The following is an 18,978-nucleotide window of genomic DNA, read 5'->3' on the forward strand; positions in this document are numbered from 1 at the left end:
AATTTTAACAGCTTTTTTAGATTGCCACACACTTTTCATGACAACTTTTGTCTTCAGAAAACTCAAAATGCTGTATGATCTTTCTCAGGTTTTTACATTGATTCTATAAGGTATGCAACTCCTGATACTTTGTATGATAGCAAAGTGTCTGCATTAGCCCAAAATACTAAAGCTGAAACAATTATCCAAAATAATGTTCATAAATCCCATGCTGATTACAATTTCTGTGACTAAGAATTTAATAAGGCTTCCTAAAAAAAGAGAAAAAAGCAATTAAGTAGAAATCTTTCCACTTGAAACTTCAGCATCGCTTCATTTTGCAGCTCAATCTTTTCTTTAAATTTATACCGAGGTTCTGAAAACCCCTTATGTGTTTATGGATATGTCACTTGAACGAGATGTGAAGATTTTTGTTTGAGAGTTGAAAATCAAGGACAAGATATTGCGGTTCTGGAAAGAGGAAAATGATTGTGCCATATAAAACATACAATGTGAGAACTAAAGTGAGTTTGAAAATACAGCAAGTTCTTTTGATCTTAAATATTGTGCTTCTTTCTGTAATACTGAAACAGCTTCTCTCCCTTCATGCTTGCATGACCTCACTGTGGCTCATGCACTTGTCACTTATGCTTCAAGCACATTTACAGCTTTGTACCTTCCCTTTCTCCTACTCCTATTTGTTCTTCTCTAAAGATGCTTTCTGGGTGAAGAGAAGGTACAGGCCTGTTACCAGGACAACAGTTCTTACCCTACATCCATGGCCCGTCAAGTGGAATCTCTTGGGTATATATTTATACAAAATTTACAAAAGATTATATTGTGTGCTTAGTATGAGGTGCAAACAGAGGTCTTTCCTGCTTGTAGGTTAACTCTCTCATAGAAAGGGTTTTAGATCTTCTTTTCACATATTTTGATGCGGGAAGGGCAATCTTTTGTTCTCTTTGTCTTGGCATTCGCATAACTCCTTATCATCACAGCATTTGAGCACCTGTTTTTGCAGCTGTCACCGAAATACAACAATTGATAAAATATAGGAAAGCTACTTCTAGATTAAAACCTGAAACATACTGCTATCTTTGTAGACCAATAAAATGCAGGCCATAATCTTCAAAAATTCAGCAACAACTACTGCAGTAGAGGATAAGTAACGAGGTCCTTCCTCTTTCAATGTCCGAGAATATCGCATAGTCAAAACTAAACTAGTGGTCTGAAAGACCAGGATCCCCAAGGAAAGGTATTTTAAATTGGTAGACATTGCTTGACTTTCACTTTCCTGAAACAGAATAAAAAAGAAAAAAATTAAAAGTTAAAACCAAAAACAGACAGTTCCTCTGTGAATTAGCATTTTTAAAGGGTATCCAGGGTATTCACTGAAGGGAATTAAGAGAGTTTGACTATCCAATTCCCGAATCAGAAAACAATGGTGTAAAGAACGAATTCATTTCCTGGGGGCTGGGTGTAGTAAAATAATGTATGGTGATACTACCAAATCTTAGGAAGAATAATTCTTATTACATAAGAAACATCTGCTATAATAATGCTCTCGATTCTCACTCCGTTTTTATTATTACTATGCAATACTTCATTACAGTCAAGGGTGGAATAAACATGTTTAAATAGGACTTTGATACTTAAAAGATTATGAAAAGTAAATATTCCACTTAATAAAGTTTAGTATAGTAACATGGCGGTCATGAATAAAACAGTTCCTTGCACATTCAAAGATCTATTGAAACAAATAAATTAATTTGACAATGTTAATAAAAAGGGATATAAAAGCCTAAAAACCTTAAATGCTTTTCATAATACACTATTATAGATAAGAAGAATATAGATTCAACAACAAACATTGCAGTGATGGCAGAAACAATATGCTGATTATTGTATTAAAATGAAATATTCTTTATATTTGCTCTGGGTAATGAAAAATGTCACAGACATCTTTATGATAGCTATTAATGCAGGTTCTCCCACTGTACATTTCTATATATTATCTTCTAATTTACCAATTAGAGAAAGATAGTTCCTCAAATTTCTACTTTAGAAACATTTGAAATGTTGAGAAAGGCCCTAAACCTGCCAACACTTATGCACATGCTGAACATGTTTCACAGTACAATAGTTACTAACTACATTTACAGTAACTCCAGTTATCAGTGAAGTTGATGAACCTAATCTTTGTACTGAAAATTTATCTGTCTGTCAAACAATGTCAAATGAGGTAGCCCCGAGAAAGGCCAACACTGAAACTACAGGTGTAACTTCAAATACATCATATTAGTAAGATGAAAAGAACAAAAACCCACTTCTGCAAATACATCAGCAAGTGGCAAAGCCTAAATGCCCTGTCTACAGTATGAAAATACACTGAAGCGAATACTGATTACACCAGTGAAGCTGAATCAACATCAGGAATCCTAAAGTAGATAGGCCTCTGGTTACTACCATCACTTTAAGCACTGTATTGATCAGATCTGAGCTAAGCAGAACCTAGTACAGAAGGCAAGAGAGATGATTAGGCCTGTTTTAGGAAAGCTAGCAATATGTTTCATGTTAACAAGGAAATCCAGAACAGTATCACTGGTATTAAGTACATTATAGTTACCTCATTTTCTTCTACTCCCAGTTGTTAGTTATGAATGCTTACCATACAAACAGATTCATACAGAAGACACATCAACTTTACATTCCATGGAAAATGTACCATTTACAGCATTCACTATGTGCATATTGAACCAAAATCATAATACTTTTAAAAAAGGTAAAAAGGGAAGTCCATGAGCATACATTTACTCCAAGTAGAATAATCAAAGTGTAAAATTCAAGACAAGACATCGTGATCCACATTTTTAAGTTTCTGTGCTTGATATATGCAATGCCCAATGCATGCACAAGGTGGAGAGGTGTACATGCACACACAGGTGATATAGAAATCTTGACTTACAAGTATCAGGCTCGTGTGTAAAGCTGAACATGTAGAAAATATGTAAGTACCTTTGAAAATTTGCACCTGAAATTAAAGCTATTTTAAAAGCTATTTTACTGCAGTTTTGTGTCAAAATATATTTTATAAAACTGTACTTATTCTTTCCCAGATCTGGACAGCTGTATTATTAATATAATTCTGTCTTATATAGATATGGTGTCTCAGAGTTTAGGTTTTTTTCCAGGTAAGTATGTAAAGTGGCTATAAACTGTGGGTACTTAAGGAAACAACATAAATTTGACAAGATTTGTAACCATTCAGCCACAGACGGAGATTAACTGCATTTCTGTTCTCTGGGCAGTAAGATTATTTGCATCATTTTTGTAAAAGCCCATTGGAATTGAAATAAATCAAGTAGAAAAACTTTTGAAGTAAGAGGTAATACAGGACTACTGGTGTTGAAAATTATCTGGTTGATCATTAACCAGAATTGAGCAATATAAAGACCCTATGTACTTTGCAGCAAGTCTGACCTTAACGCTATGGCAATCAGGTACAGCAGACTGAAGATTTTTAGCAGTTTTAGATAAATGCAAAAACTGAGTTATTTAACTAAATATGAAAATGAATGATATTTACTACAATATCATTTATTTACATAATTTGATATTAAATTATCAGTTTTATGCTACTCCAACGTTTTTATATCTTCAATGCATTGGAGATGTATTATTTTAGAGAAGATGTTAAGGTAAAGCTGAAGATTTCTGCACTTGGAGTTTTTGACACCTGGAATGGTGTAGAAGGCAGTATTTGAGTTTGTGAGATAAGCACATTATTCTTAGGCTGTCTACACAAAGAAAACTTGGATAACTTTCCACCTGTGGTAGCAATGGTGGAGGCTATGCAGTAGACAAGCACTTGAGACCTGTCTACACTACAGCCTTCACTTGTTGGCATAGTGAAGCTACACTGATGGTGAAACAGAGGAGCTAATTTTCCCAGTATAGAAGAGACCTAATATTGCCCCGTTTTATTTTCATAGGTGTGAGATTACAGCATGTCCACATTGTATTAGATTGCTTCTGAAGCCAGCAGATCTTAGGGCTGAAACCCAGTAGTACTGTATGAAATTAATTTCATATTACATTGTCTGAATTCCAAGCCACCATATTTTCTTCTTCTTTTTTTGGTTGAAGGTGATCTTGCATATTAATATGAGAACTTTGCCAATTTTCATTCACACCAAAAAATTCCTCCTACCTTCTACCGTGCCCACCCTTTCTTTTAACAAGGAGTGTTGGGGATCTGGTTACACAATCACCATTAGATGGTTAAAGAGAATATGTGTTTCTCCTAAAATACACTCTTAAAACTCACAATCAAAATGCTTCTGAACCAAATTCCTCTGAAATAAATACATATAAATTAGAATAAAGACCTTTGCAGAATCCTTTGATCGTGAACTTCTGTATTCTGTGAACTAGCAATGGAATATTGAAATATAGGTCATCCCTACAGATGGAGTTTTGAACAGCGCTCTGAGATGATCTTTAAAATGGGTTATAGTATCAGAAAATACTGCACATTTCCATTTATTGAAACACATCATTTTATTAAGTAATTTAAAAATAGCACTAATGGTTTAGCCATGATGATTGTCAAATTAATATTCAGCATCACAAATACCATCACAAAAGCTTTTCCATTAAAACAAAACAAAATATACACTAGACAAATGTGAAAAATACATACAGAAATGTTGTTCTGGAGTACAATCTTCTGTTCATTAACTGCCATGATTAGGAAAACAGAAATTTTAAGACTGTGACATTACTTATTTAAGCTTGCCTCCTTAAAATTGATCTCAAATCCTTGGGTTATTTTTTTCAACCAATTCTCTCCCCCGCTTCCAAGCAGATTTTTAAACAGGATAAAGTGCCTCAAAAAGGTAGTAGCAGTAGAATGTCATATTTGTATTTCATATTCCCTGAAGAAGCCACAGAGTTTTACAAATGACGCAAAATAAACTAAGTATGGTCAGTGATGTAGAGAAAAGATTGTTCTCTGAGTTAAGAGTTGAATTCAGAATAGATTCCATGAAAAGTGGCCTCATCAGTGTTCAGCAACACAGGCTTGTACACAATAATCACACTGAATTCTAGGGTGTAGGGCTGGTGCTATATATCAGATAAGTCACATGCCAGGAATTGTGTAACAACTGAACTTACACATTCCAGTAAATCACCCACCCATTTAACTTTGCAACTTCCCAGTAAGTGTATTAGCTTTGCTTTGTGTCTTTCCTCATTCTTTTCCAGAAGGATAACGTATCAGCTTATACAACTTAGTGCAGACTTGGATCCACTGAAACACATAAACGGGTACTGAACTTTGAGCATCTGAATTGTTTCATTGGCTTCAGTGGGACTACTCACATGCTTGGAGTCAAGCATATGCTTAGGTGAGTTGCTAGGCTGGAGCCAGAGTGCTCAGCACTTTGCAAGACATTAAAGTAGCAGTGGCTGCCAGCAGCACCCAAGTCAGAGGGAGGGGCTAATCAAAGCTAGGAACTTGTTGGCATAGGTACTTTGTCTTCACGAGAAAAGAAGTGTGTTTTTAACCCTGTGTAAACATCCTAGCATACACAAGGCAATTTGCAGTTTTAATACATTAGCTGGTTGTGGGAAACCAGGCTCCTGCCAGGGTTTACCTCAACCAACTAACATGCTAAAACTACAAAATACATTATCTACACTAGGATATCAACAAGTGTTAAAATCATACCTTTCTTCCTTTGCCATATACTGCACTGGTCTCAGTAGCCCCGCCCCCCCAGCTCCCTTTGCAGGAGCATCAGGAGGCTGGAATCCTCCACAGAATTTCCCAGAAGTGGCCCTTCAAAAGGTCCCCAACATCCTTTAGGAAGGAGGGACTCAGCAGCAGCTTCATGTCCAAGTAGTATGGCCTCATCAAGTGTTTTATATGTACTCTATCTAGTTTTAGTGAGCAACCAATGTATAGCTCACCAACGGTCAATTCCTTTAGAAGATCTGCAGAAAGCTCCAAGAGCAGCAAAACCAGCACTGTTCCACTGAGTGCGAGTCCCAGCTGCAAAGATGCTGCACAGGAGAACTTAGCCCCCCCTGCGTGCCACAGAACAATGCTATGTGATGACTCCTCATACCATACCACTCAAGGGATTTTGAAAGCTGGGGCATCAGCAGCAATTCCATGACTTGCCAACTTCACCTGGAAGGATAGTGCAAAGGCTGTGGCAGCTGCTGCAGTAGCAATGTGAGCACTTCCACTGGTGATATACAACTTAGGAAGGAATAAGGTTCTGTCCTACCCTAATCCTCACAGAAAACTCCCAAAACAAAGCTTATTTACTTACACTTTCCACAGGAATGAACATTTGGCCCACTGTCTATCAGGAAGGCCAATACTCTGCATTCAGCTCTGCTAGCTCTCACAGCATTTCTTTCTGAAACGCTGAAAAAGTTGTGAGCCCTCTCCCGCTGCAAACCTGTTTTTTATTGTTACACAAGTATTCTGTGGGGAAAAATTAGAAGATAAATTGTTTTGGGAAATGTATCTCAATGATGTGAATGGAGACAGGCTGATCCTTTTTTGATAGGTCATTTTCAATTTGGCCTCTACAGACAGAGAAATCATATATGGAGGGGTCCGTACAAAATAACCCTGGGTTCTATTTTTGGCAAGAACTAAACAAAAACCACTGCAATTGACCACGATAATCCAAATTTCAGTCATCTGACTCTGGGCTCCTTGCTCCTGTGTCTATCAGTCACACTGACAGTGTTCCGATTCATAGAATCATAGAATATCAGGGTTGGAAGGGACCTCAGGAGGTCAGCTAGTCCAACCCCCTGCTCAAAGCAGGACCAATCCCCAATTAAATCATCCCAGCCAGGGCTTTGTCAAGCCTGACCTCAAAAATATCTAAGGAAGGCGATTCCACCACCTCCCTAGGTAACGCATTCCAGTGTTACACCACCCTCCTAGTGAAAAAGTTTTTCCTAATATCCAACCTAAACCTCCCCCCTGCAACTTGAAACCATTACTCCTTGTTCTGTCATCTGCTACCACTGAGAACAGTCTAGATCCATCCTCTTTGGAACCCTCTTTCAGGTAGTTGAAAGCAGCTATCAAATCCCCCCTCATTCTTCTCTTCCGCAGACTAAGATTATCCAAAATGATTCAATATCCTCCATTAGATTTGAATAGTTCGAGTTGAATTGTTGTATTCCTCTTCCCACACCTACTACAGCTCATCTACACACAATTTCTCCAGAAAGTCCAGCTTTACAATCTGAGAAACACTGTTTCAGAAATATTAAAAAGAGAAGTGGTGAGTGCAAGAAGAGAATACTGAAACAAGGAGTGCCCAAATGAAAAGGTAAACAAAGCATTGTGACATTATATACATGACAACATTATACGCATGGCTGGAATATTGGTATAGAAGGGTACGGCTTGCTCAGGAAGGACAGGCAGGGAAAAAAGGGAAGAGGTGTTGCCTTATATATTAAAAATGTATACACTTGGACTGAGGTTGAGATAGAAATAAGAGACAGACTTGTTGAAAGTCTCTGGGTAAGGATAAAAGGGGTAAAAAACAAGGGTGATGTCATGGTAGGGGTCTACTACAGACCACCAAACCAAGAAGAAGAGGTGGATGAGGCTTTTTTTAAGCAACTAACAAAATCACCCAAAGCACAGGGCTTGGTGGTGATGGGGGACTTCAACTACCCAGACATCTGTTGGGGAAATAACACAGCAGGGCACAGATTATTCAAACAAGTTCTTGAAATGTATTGGAGACAATTTTTTATTTCAGAATGTGGAGAAAGCTATGAGGGGAGAGGCTGTTCTAGATGATTTTGACAAATTGGGAGGAACTGGTTGAGAATTTGAAAGTGGAAGGCAATTTGGGTGATAGTGATCATGAAATGGTAGAGTTCATGATTCTAAGGAATGGTAGGAGGGAGAACAGCACAATAAAGACAATGAATTTCAAGAAGGCAGACTTTAGCAAACTCAAGGAGTTGGTAGGTGAAATCCCATGGGAAGCAAGTCAAAGGGGAAAAACAATTGAAGATAGTTGGCAGTTTTTCAAAGAGACATTATTAAGAGCACAAGAGCAAGCTATCCCACTGCGTAGGAAAGATAGGAAGTTGGCAAGAGACCACCTTGGCTTAACTAGGAGATCTTCAATGATCTAAAACTCAAAAAAAAAAAAAAAAAAAAAAGAGTCCTACAAAAAGTGGAAACTCGGTCAAATTACAAAGGATGAATATAAACAAATAACACAAGTATGTAGGGACAAAACTAGAAAGGCCAAGGCACAAAATAAGATCAAACTAGCTAGGGACATAAAGGGTAACAAGAAAACATTCTACAAATACATTAGAAGCAAGAGCAAGACCAAGGACAGAGTAGGCCCATTACTCAGTGAGGGGGGGAAGACAATAACAGAAAATGTGGAAATGACAGAGGTGTTTAATTACTTCCTTGTTTCTGTTTTCACCAAAAAGGTTGGTGGCGATTGGACGTCTAACATAGTGAACACCAGTGAAAATGAGGTAGGATCAGAGTCTAAAATAGGGAAAGAACAAGACAAAAATTACTTAGACAAATTAGATGTAGGGCCTGATTAAATGCATCCTAGAATACTCAAGGAGCTGACTGAGGAGATATCTGAGCCATTAGCAATTATCTTTGAAAAGTCATGGAAGACGGGAGACATTCCAAAAGACTGGAAAAGGGCAAATATAGTGCCCATTTATAAAAAAGGAAATAAGGACAACCCGGGGAATTAGAGACCAGTCAGCTTAAACTTCTGTACCCGGAAAGATAATGGAGCAAATAATTAAGAAATCAATTTGCAAACACCTAGAAGATAATGAGGTGATAAGTAACAGTCAGCATGGATTTGTCAAGAACAAATTGTGTCAAACCAACCTGATAGCTTTCTTTGACAGGGTAACAAGCCTTGGGGATTGGGGGAAGCGGTAGAAGTGGTCTATCTTGACTTAAGTAAGGCTTTTGATACTGTCTTGCATGACCTTCTCATAAACAAACTAGGGAAATACAACCTAGATGGAGCTACTATAAGGTGGGTGCATAACTGGTTGGAAAATTGTTCCCAGAGAGTAGTTATCAGTGATTCGCAGTCATGCTGAAAGGGCATAATGAATGGGTTCCCGCAGGGATCGGTTCTATGTCCGGTTCTGTTCAATATCTTCATCAATGTTTTAGATAATGGCAGAGAGAGTACACTTATAAAGTTTGTGGACAATACCAAGCTGGGAGGGATTGCAAGTACTTTGGGGGACAGGATTAAAATTCAAAATGATCTGGACAAACAGGAGAAATGGTCTCAGTACATAGGATGAAATTCAATAAGGACAAATGCAAAGTACTCCACTTAGGAAGGAACAATCAGCTGCACACATACAAAATGGGAAATTACTGCCTAGGAAGGAGTACTGCGGAAAGCAATCTGGGGGTCATAGTGGATCACAAGCTTAATATGAGTCAACAGTGTAACACTGTTGAAAAAAAAAAAAGAAGCAGCAGCAGCAACCATCATTCTGGATGTATTATCAGGAGTATTGTAAGCAAGACACGAGAAATAATACTTCCACTCTACTCCGCGCTGATTAGGCCCCAACTGGAGTATTGGGTCCAGTTCTGGGCGCCACATTTCAGGAAAGGTGTGGACAAACTGAAGAAAGACCAGAGAAGAACAACAAAAATGATTAAAGGTCTAGAAAACATGACCTATGAGGGAAGACTGAAAAAATTGGGTTTGTTTAGTCTGGAGAAGAGAAGACTGGGAGAGGACATGATAACAATTTTCAAGTACATAAGAGGTTGTTACAAGGAGGAGGGAGGAAAATTGTTCTTCTTAACCTCTGAGAATAGGACAAGAAGCAATGGGCTTAAATTGCAGCAAGGGCAGTTTAGGTTGGACCGTAGGAAAAAGTTCCTAACTGTCAGAGTGGTTAAGCACTGGAATAAATTGCCTAGGGAGGTTGCAGAATCTCCATCATTGGGGATTTTTAAGAGCAGGTGAACAAACACCTGTCAGAGATGGTCTAGACAATACTTAGTCCTGCCTTGAGAGCAGGGGACTGGACTAGATGACCCCTCGAAGCCCCTTTCAGTTCTATGATTCTATACTACAGAGGAACAGGCAAAGTACAATACAAGTAACCACTCATGCTAGCTAACAAGTCATGGGAAGCAGAAAGGGGTCAGTTAAATGACTATAATAAAACTAAATAAAACTAACTGATTTACCATGAAGTTTCCTGCCAAATAACTGAGCTACCAACACTAACCATCATACTACTACTACTGTTGATTCATATTTTCTCAGCCAATTAACAAAATGTCACAGTCTTACTAAAATTAGAAACATTAAATTAGATGTAGAAAGATTACAAAGACACAAAACTTCTACGGTAGTTGTGAAAAACTTCAAAACAGAGCATGTAGGTTTAGTAGCAGTAACTATATTTTGTGTTCTCGAGTCCCAAAAACATTATATAAGTAGATTTAAATAATGAATTTGTTACAAATTCCAATGCAACTGTGATTTTCACATTCTGATATTAAGCATTTGTAAAAGTCAGACTATTCTCACTACAAGTTGAGAAAAATCTGAGTGTCTTGTTCTCAGTTATGACTAATACAGTACTCAAAAGCAGCCCTACAATGATTATGAATATTATTGCTCTATTCTTCCTATAATACATCATTATTTCCTTACTTTTATTATTAGATATCATCCATTTGCAATTCTTTTAACTGTTACTTTCTGTCGGGCCCTGGGATTTAAAAATAATTAATTCACAATTTTAGAGTCTACATCTCCCAAAGGCCTCATCAGGAATTGCAGGCAAACTGTACTTTTGAGGAGCAAGTCCTTAGGGACTTAGGCAATGTGAACTGCAGGAGGTCAGCACCTCTCTGATTCAGTCTGGAAGTATTACAGTTGTAGAACTAAAGCATGCTGGTGACATCTTCATAAAATTCTGTCTACACATAAGGGTGCACTTAATGTTGGCAAACACTGATGCATCCTCAAAATGCTCCGGTATTGATTGAACCAGAGACATTTAAAAAAAGAATAGTGAAGGCATATTTATTTCCATTTTAGACTCTAATCCTGCAACACAGACCCTGGGACTCCATGCAGCTACAGATTTTCGCCCACCGGTAACAGCTTGCAAGATTAGGATCTTAGTCTGTGGCTGTATATCATAAACAACAACATAGAGAGTAAACACAAAGTTTGTGTTAACATTGTTTCATGTGCCGTAACAGAGAGCAGAAGTAAATGTTTAAACTACTTTGTACAGATTCATAATTATGTTTGGCAAGAAAATCATCTTTTGTTACTATCTTATCTATTTTTCTTTTTTGTTTTACTGAAAGTTAAATTTTAAAATAAATAAAACAGTGTCAAATTGTTCTTATTGTTACATTTTCAGCCTTCACAGTGACAATTATCTGCTAACATAAGCTGCACTCAGGATGGCTAAAAACTAAATTCATTTGACATTTTCAGGGTTGAGGCTTTTTTAGAACATAAGCATTGACTGACAGGATGTTCTGCTCCAATGGAATGTTAGTACATTTGACTATCAATGTCTTTTTGCACAGAAAAAAAAAATCAAAACACGAAAACATTTAATCAAGACACCTGCATTTCTGCAAAAAGTGAGACTGTAGAGAACTGCAGATTCAGGACCTGAATAAATGCAGAGGGTAAGCTTAACTATGGTTCAAGTTCTGCACCCCACCACAAGATATTAAAAAGAGAGGTAATAAATAAGGTGAAAGAGTTCGTAAATTTTTTCAAGTTAAACAGGTTTGTGCATACCACCTGTGTTTGCGTTTCCTGAAAATGGAAGACAAAAGAGGGAAATGAACTGAGTTGTTAATGCCACGTTGACAAATATACTACAGAGGGAAATGTTATTAACAAGACTTTGGCAAACAAGGAAGGGAAAACGAACAAGAAAGGTTTGATTCCACTCAGTTTATCTGAATTCTACTAAAAACTGATGCAATGCACAGAATATGAAGCTTCTGGTACATACAATTTGAAGCACGCATTTTCAAATGTTATTTCTCTGTACAATGTTATATGTGCCTTCTCTTTCTTCCTAAACTCCAGTCCAACTCTGACGCTTTACTCTTTCGCCCATATTAGATAACATGAATACAGGCTATTTAAAATAACAAAACTAAAATTTTTCGTATGATGGTTCTATTCCTTAAATCTTTTTCAGCAGTTGAGTGTATCAGTAAGTCATTCTGCACAAGATCTACGGGTTCAATAAAGTATATTAGGGCTGTCAAGCAATTAAAAAAAATTAATCACGATTAATTGCACTGTTAAAGAATAATAGAATACCATTTATTTAAATACTTTTGGATGTTTTCTACATTTTAAAATATATTGATTTCGAATACAAACACGGACTACAAAGTGTACAGTGCTCACATGATATTTATTGTTGATTACAAATTTTCACTAAAAAAATAGTATTTTCAATTCACCTAATGTAAGTACTGTAGTGCAATCTATTTATCATAAAAGTTGAATTTACAAATGTCGAATTATATATAAAAAAATAACTACATTCAAAAATCAAACAATGTAAAACTTTAGAGCCTACAAGTCCACTCAGTCCTACTTCATCCAATTGCTCAGACAAACAAGTTTGGTTACATTTGCAGGAGATAATTCTGCCCACTTCTTGTTTACAATATCACCTGAAAGTGAGAACCAGTGTCGCAAGATATTTACGTGCCAGATGCGCTAAAGATTCGTATATCCCTTCATGCTTCAATTACCATTCCAGAGGATATGCATCCATGCTGATGACGGGTTCTGCTCAATAACGATCCAAAGCAGAGCGGACCGATGCATGTTCATTTTCCGTCATCTGAGTCAGATGACAACAGCAGAAGGTTGATTTTCTTTTTTGGTGGTTCAGGTTCTGTAGTTTCCACATCTGAGTGTTGCTCATTTAAGACTTCTGAAAACATGCTCCACACCTCATCCCTCTCAGATTTTGGAAGGCACTTCAGATTCGTAAACCTTGGGTTGAGTGCTGTAGCTATTTTTAGAAATCTCACATTCGTACCTTCTTTACATTTTGTCAAATCTGCAGTGCCAGTGTACGTAAATCAAACAACACGTGCTGGGTCATCATCCGAGATTGCTATAACATGAAATATATGGCAGAATGCAAGTAAAACAGAGCAGGGGACACACAATTCCCCCCCAAAGAGTTCAGTCACAAATTTAATTAACACACTATTTTTTTAAATGATCATCCGCTTGAAAGCCTGTCCTCCGGAATGGTAGCTGAAGCATGAAGGGGCACACGAATGTTTAATATATCTGGAACTTAAATACCTTGCAACGCCGGCTACAAAAGTGCCATGCGAATGCCTGTTCTGACTTTCAGGTGACATTGTAAATAAAAAAAAGGCAGCAGTATTTCCCGTAAATGTAAACAAACTTGTTTGTCTTAGCGACTGGCTGAACAAGAAGTAGGACTGAGTGGACTTGTAGGCTCTAAAGTTTTACACTGTTCTGTTTTTGAGTGCAGTTATGTACAACAACAACAATCTACATTTGTAAATTACACTTTCACGATAGAGACTGCACTACAGTACTTGTATGAGGTGAACTGAAAAATACTATTTCTTTTGTTTATCATTTTTACAGTGCAAATATTTGTAATCAAAAATAATTTAAAGTTAGCACTGTACACTTTGTATTCTGTGTTGTAATATAAATCAATATATTTGAAAATGTAGAAAAACATCCAAAATATTTAATAAATTTCAATTGGTATTCTATTGTTTAACAGCACAATTAATCGTAATTAATTTTTTTAATAGCAGTTAATTTTTTTTAGTTAATCGCGTGAGTTAACTGCGATTAATCGACACCTCTAAAGTATATCTAAGGTAGTAAAATATTCTGTGAGTGAGAAGCAGTACACAGATGGCAATTAGAATGCACAGAAATTCTTAATAACTAAAAGTCTACCAAAAAGTATTGTTGAACTAGTTTATGTGCTGAAATGTAGATATTCACTAACACTCCCTAAATGTCACAAACTTTGCTAAATAGTAAAAAGTCAGAAAAATGACATTTTTTCCCATATGTAGTCTCTATACTACATGTGCAAAGTCACAATGGTTTTGTAAATAATTTCACTTGGACTAATCGCAATTACTATGCTTCTTGTTTTAAAAACTCTCCACAGACTTGCTCCACTCTCAGACCACACTCTTAACATTGGTTTCCTCTTTGTCCCCTCCTATTAACTCTCCACAGTTGTCAGGCACACTTTCAACTGTACGTCTTCATGCAGCTGGAACTTCTTCCATCCAAGCCATTAAATCATTTTATCATTTCAAATCTCACCTCAGTCACTTTCTTTTGGTCTTCTGTTTGTGACTCATTCTCTTTGTAAGGCACTTTATAGACAATACCGTAAAACAAGCTGTATTTCTCTTGGTACTTACTTTCTTCAGCAATGTTTTCACATTAAATAAAAAATGCTCTAGCAAAGTTTCTCTCCACTTGTAGAATCTGAACAACCTGCTCATTCAACAAAGATTTGTTTTCAATAGGAGCTTTCCTAAGGGCAGCTTTTCTACTTTTTCTATCCAGTTAAGGAGTTTAAAAAAAACCAACAACCTGCAACTGAATATTTTCATGATGGGAATATAAAATGCATCCAGTACAAAAAACACGATGATTCCCTCTTGTTCCAGCACAGCTACCGAACTCCCAGAGCACAATACTATATTTCCCCCTTTTACAAGCATGCTGCTATGACTGAGTGTCAGAAAATGCATTTTTAAAAAATTCTTCACAGGATAGTTACACAAGAAAACTTATTTGCTAAAAATTCCCTCTCTCTATGAATCCTTCTCAACTCTGCTTCAATTAGATAGTCTTCTGTGGCTAACAGTTAGGGCCCCTTCAAGAATAGGGAGGGTATGTCACTGACACGCTGGCACATCGAAGTGCAAGACTCCAACATCACTGATGTCTGACAAGGAGTCCAATGATATCCTCACTTGCCTGTGCATAGTTTCAAATACTACTGTAACTTCTTTGGGGCAACAGCTGTCTCTTCCTAAGTATTTGTAGAAAACCTAGCAGCGTGGGGACCAGTGTTCCCTCTAATTTTTCCCCACACATGTGTGGAATGCATTTTATGTGCACCAATATGGAGGTGATGTGTGGAAGTGATGTGTGGCACACCACCTTCATATTGGTGCACATAACAAAATTAATATGGTGGGGGATACTGGAGCCGAGGGACTCAGAGTGTGGGAGGGAGCTCAGGGCTGGGGCAGAGGGTTGGGGTGCAGCAAGAATTGGAAATTGAGAACCTCAAGTATTGCATGACATATTTAAAGTTACCTGAGGTTAAATCTGCAGCTCCTTCTCTACCTCACCTCTTACACACAAATGTAGAACCCAGAAATAAGATCTCACAAGTAAGCAAGATCAAATATTGAACCTGTAAACATTCAGTGTTCCTTTACGTAGGAAATTGAGGAAGTCGTTGAGTTGAATCTAATATCAATAGTGTTTATGAGATTCAGAGTTACTGTACATGCATCCTGGTGCAAAAGCTTTATATTGCTATAACAGTTATCAAACCAAACCCTGTCTGCCACATAGGCAGTAAGGCATATGGTATCAAATTTTTCTCTCCCTCTTTTTTTTTTTTTAAAACAGTGCATACACTGTACTATTCATTGTATATATCACTGTAGAGACAGGCCTCAGCTGCAAAATTCAGATCCTAATATAAATTTCCCCCAAACTTGAGGGGTCTTCAGTTCTGGGTTTTGGTTCAGGCCCCACCTCAAATATAAATACATACATAGGGCTTGTCTTCACTACAGTGTTAGTCCCAAGTATAACTCAAGTACTGCCCCCATCCCAACTCCTGTCCACACACAAAAACCTCCAATTTGAATTAAGTAGTGCTTTAAACTCAAGCTAGCTTGCAAGGTTATGGGTTGAATCATGAGTGCTGCTGCTAACTGAGCTAGTAATGGGGATGAAGCTACAGACTGGTTTAGCACAACGAATAACTGCTAATACAACAATTCTGTGCAGTGTTGTTTCACAGCGTGGCCACTCTCACTTGAGCTAACTGTTGCAATGAAGTCAAACCCACAGGTGCTTATTAGCAAAAAACAGTAATTACAAAAAAAATTATACCTCTGTACAATGCAGATGAATTGGCATTGTTGTGGAAGCTTAACTTTTGAATGGTTTGTTGTATGTGTGTTCCACATTGCTCAAAATGACATCCTTCTTTCATTGTACCAAATGTTCTGTCTCCTCCAAATTCTTCCTGCTTTCCCCTCGCTTTCCACAAGTGACCTCCCTTCCCATACTATATACCCTGATCTGCCACATTCTCAATTAAAAATATAGATTATAAGCTTCATTCAAAATATAATGCAATTCTCAGTATCTTTGTTTACTCTTGGCCTACTGTGTCCTTTGTTGTCTTCATTTTCTGTTTGATTGATATAGATTGTAAAAATTTTGATCTCAAAAGCCCCATACAAAGTTCCAAGGTTACAACATATTTCTTATAAAATATACCTAGTGCTGTGTTAAATGTGGTTTAATTTATGTGCTACTTGGAAGGATGTGTATTTTATATTGGTGTGAATCAGAGAAACTATCCAAGACAGGTGAGTGACAACTGGGATTTCATCGTCCAGAACTGAGAAACATCTGCTATCCATGTTTTTTTGCTTCCTAGTCTCACATCATCCTCTCCCTCACTATTTCACACAACTCCCTGTTCCTCAAACCATCATTTATCCTCTACCCCTGGGCTACTCCAATATCATAACCTACCCCCCACTCACACAAGTCACCCCCTCCCCCTATAAATCCCTCCTCTCCCCCCGCAGGGGCTACCCCAATCCTGTGTCCTGCCCCCCATACAGCCCGCCCTCCACCCCCGGGCCTACCCCAATTCCGTGCCCTGCCCCCCCATACAGCCCCTCTCTTCCCCCCTGGGGACGAACCCAATCCCGTGCCTTGCCCCCGTATATCCCCTCTCCTCCCCCGGGGCTACCCCCATCCTATATCCTGCCCCCCCATATATCTCCCCCCTCTCCTCCCCTGGGCCACCCTAACCTGTACCCTGCCCCCACATAGCCCCTTTCCCGGGCTACCCCAACCCCATGCCCGGCCCCTCGGTCCCGTGGCTACCCGGTACCGGCCCTGACCGAGCTGAGGCCCCGCCCCGAACCCAGGAAGCGTCTCACCTCCCGCGCTGGGAGCACGGCCCCGCTCCCTGCCAGCCCCTCGCCGCCGGCTCGGGGTGCCCCCGGCGCCCCGCTCGCTGCAGCCGCCCGCCCGGCGCTGTGCAGGCGCTTCCGGGTGCCCCGGTCCCGGTCGGTCCAGCTCCACAAACGCCCCGGCTGCAGCCGCTGCCCCGCCTGCTCCGTTCCCAGGACCCGGCGTGCGGCGTGGCTGGCTCCGCTCTCGGCTCGGTCTGAGCCCGCTCGTCCCCGGCTCGGCCTCGTGCGCCGCAGGAAGGGGCTGGGCTGCCCCGCCCCGCCCCGGCTCGGCCAGCCCGACGCTGCGGGAGGAGACGGTTTAGGGCAGCGTCAAAAACAGGAGCGAGGGCTAGGTGCGGTGTGTGTACGTGTGGGGCACAGGGGCCTGTCGGTATCTAGCTCGGGGTGATGGGGGGTAATGGGCTGCGAGGTCAGTCCCCAGCAGTCGTACAGGTGTTGGGGCAGAGTGTAGGGCAGTGCCTGGAGGAGACAGCGTGATTCTGGTGATACAATCTGCCTCCCCCCACAGGTACTAAGAGAAGAGGGGGCAGGCCAAGCACACATCTGCTGTGCCAAGCCCTGTGAGTCAGAGCGCAGGGGAACAATACTCCGAGCCAGGGAGGGGAGGTCATGGCCTGGGAGAGTGATGGAAAGTCAGCGAGGAGGAGAGAAAATGTAACCCACGCTGTAATAAGATTAGGGGGTGAAAGTAACCCAGTACAGGTCCCGACGGCGTGCCGGTAAAAAGTGGCCACCAGTAGCTGCCCCTTTTGCACCCCCTGTTGGCGGCCCTGCTAGATCCCTAGGTCCCTGCCAAAGGACCCTGCTTAAAGTGCTTTAAATAGCCACTGGAGCCCCAGGCGGCGCGGGCCAGGTAGCGCAGATGGCCTGGGTGGAGGAGCCCGCCCCCGTACCAATAAGTGTTGAGTGTTACTTGCACCCCTGAATAAGGACTTTGTAAACGTAGTGACCTGGCAGTGCCCCAGTATGTTAAAGTGAAAAAAAAAATACAACCTAAGGAAGAACCTTCCTCTCTCTGTCCATTGTGTGTTGTCCCTCTGTTTGGATGGAAACCTCCATAGGAATGATAGTTTGTTGTATGCTTTCCACAGCAGTAAGCATTTAACATCATAATAATATCAAATGATTCACTTGTCCATGTGTAAAGTGTGACACGCATGGTGCTTACACATGCTCAACATTGTAATTCAAGGAAATAAGGTTTAGCATTGAAGGCACAGTTAGTAACAAGCTCTTTTGCATAGGAAAAAAAATCCCAGACTTTGTAAATGTGTAACTAAGAGTGAAATAGTTTTTGCTTTTTTTTAAAAAAAAAAAAAAAAGATTGAACTACTAAACTGAAATTCAATGCTGGACAGGAAAAACCAGTCTGGCCTCACAAATATGCCAAGTTTGGCAAACCTGGTTCCACCTTTTAAATTGTTCTGAGGAGCAGGGATAAGAGGAGGAGGAAATAAATTGTAGATTTAATGGGAAGAAATCATAAAACAGACGCTGAAAGAAATACACCTAAAACATCAGCCATAAGCCATCAGTTAAACTTTGTGCAAGCAAAGTCTGACTGATTTCCTAAAATTTCAAGCTAACACTTTTCTTCTAGTTGTGTGCACACTAAAGGAAGTTTTAGAAAG

At 39.4% G+C, this 18,978-nt stretch overlaps 1 protein-coding gene across 2 annotated transcripts in view; it reads right to left on the minus strand.

The window, feature by feature from the left end:
• Positions 1-17,422, minus strand: part of SLC35A3 (solute carrier family 35 member A3) — a 28,736-nt gene extending 11,314 nt beyond the window's left edge. Inside the window, exons 1-2 of one of the 2 annotated variants that reach the window (XM_074961268.1) lie at positions 17,312-17,422; positions 1,069-1,273 (exon numbers count right to left, since the gene is read on the minus strand). In XM_074961268.1, coding sequence (XP_074817369.1) covers positions 1,069-1,255 — 187 coding nt within the window. In that variant the 5' untranslated portion in view covers positions 1,256-1,273; positions 17,312-17,422. Of the gene's footprint in view, positions 1-1,068; positions 1,699-17,311 lie in introns of those variants that run through there. The other variant, XM_074961269.1, reaches the window with a different exon arrangement.
• Positions 17,423-18,978: the final 1,556 nt, after the last annotated feature.

This window comes from Natator depressus, chromosome 8 (genome assembly GCF_965152275.1).
Source record: "Natator depressus isolate rNatDep1 chromosome 8, rNatDep2.hap1, whole genome shotgun sequence".
In the NCBI taxonomy this organism is placed as follows: domain Eukaryota; kingdom Metazoa; phylum Chordata; order Testudines; family Cheloniidae; genus Natator; species Natator depressus.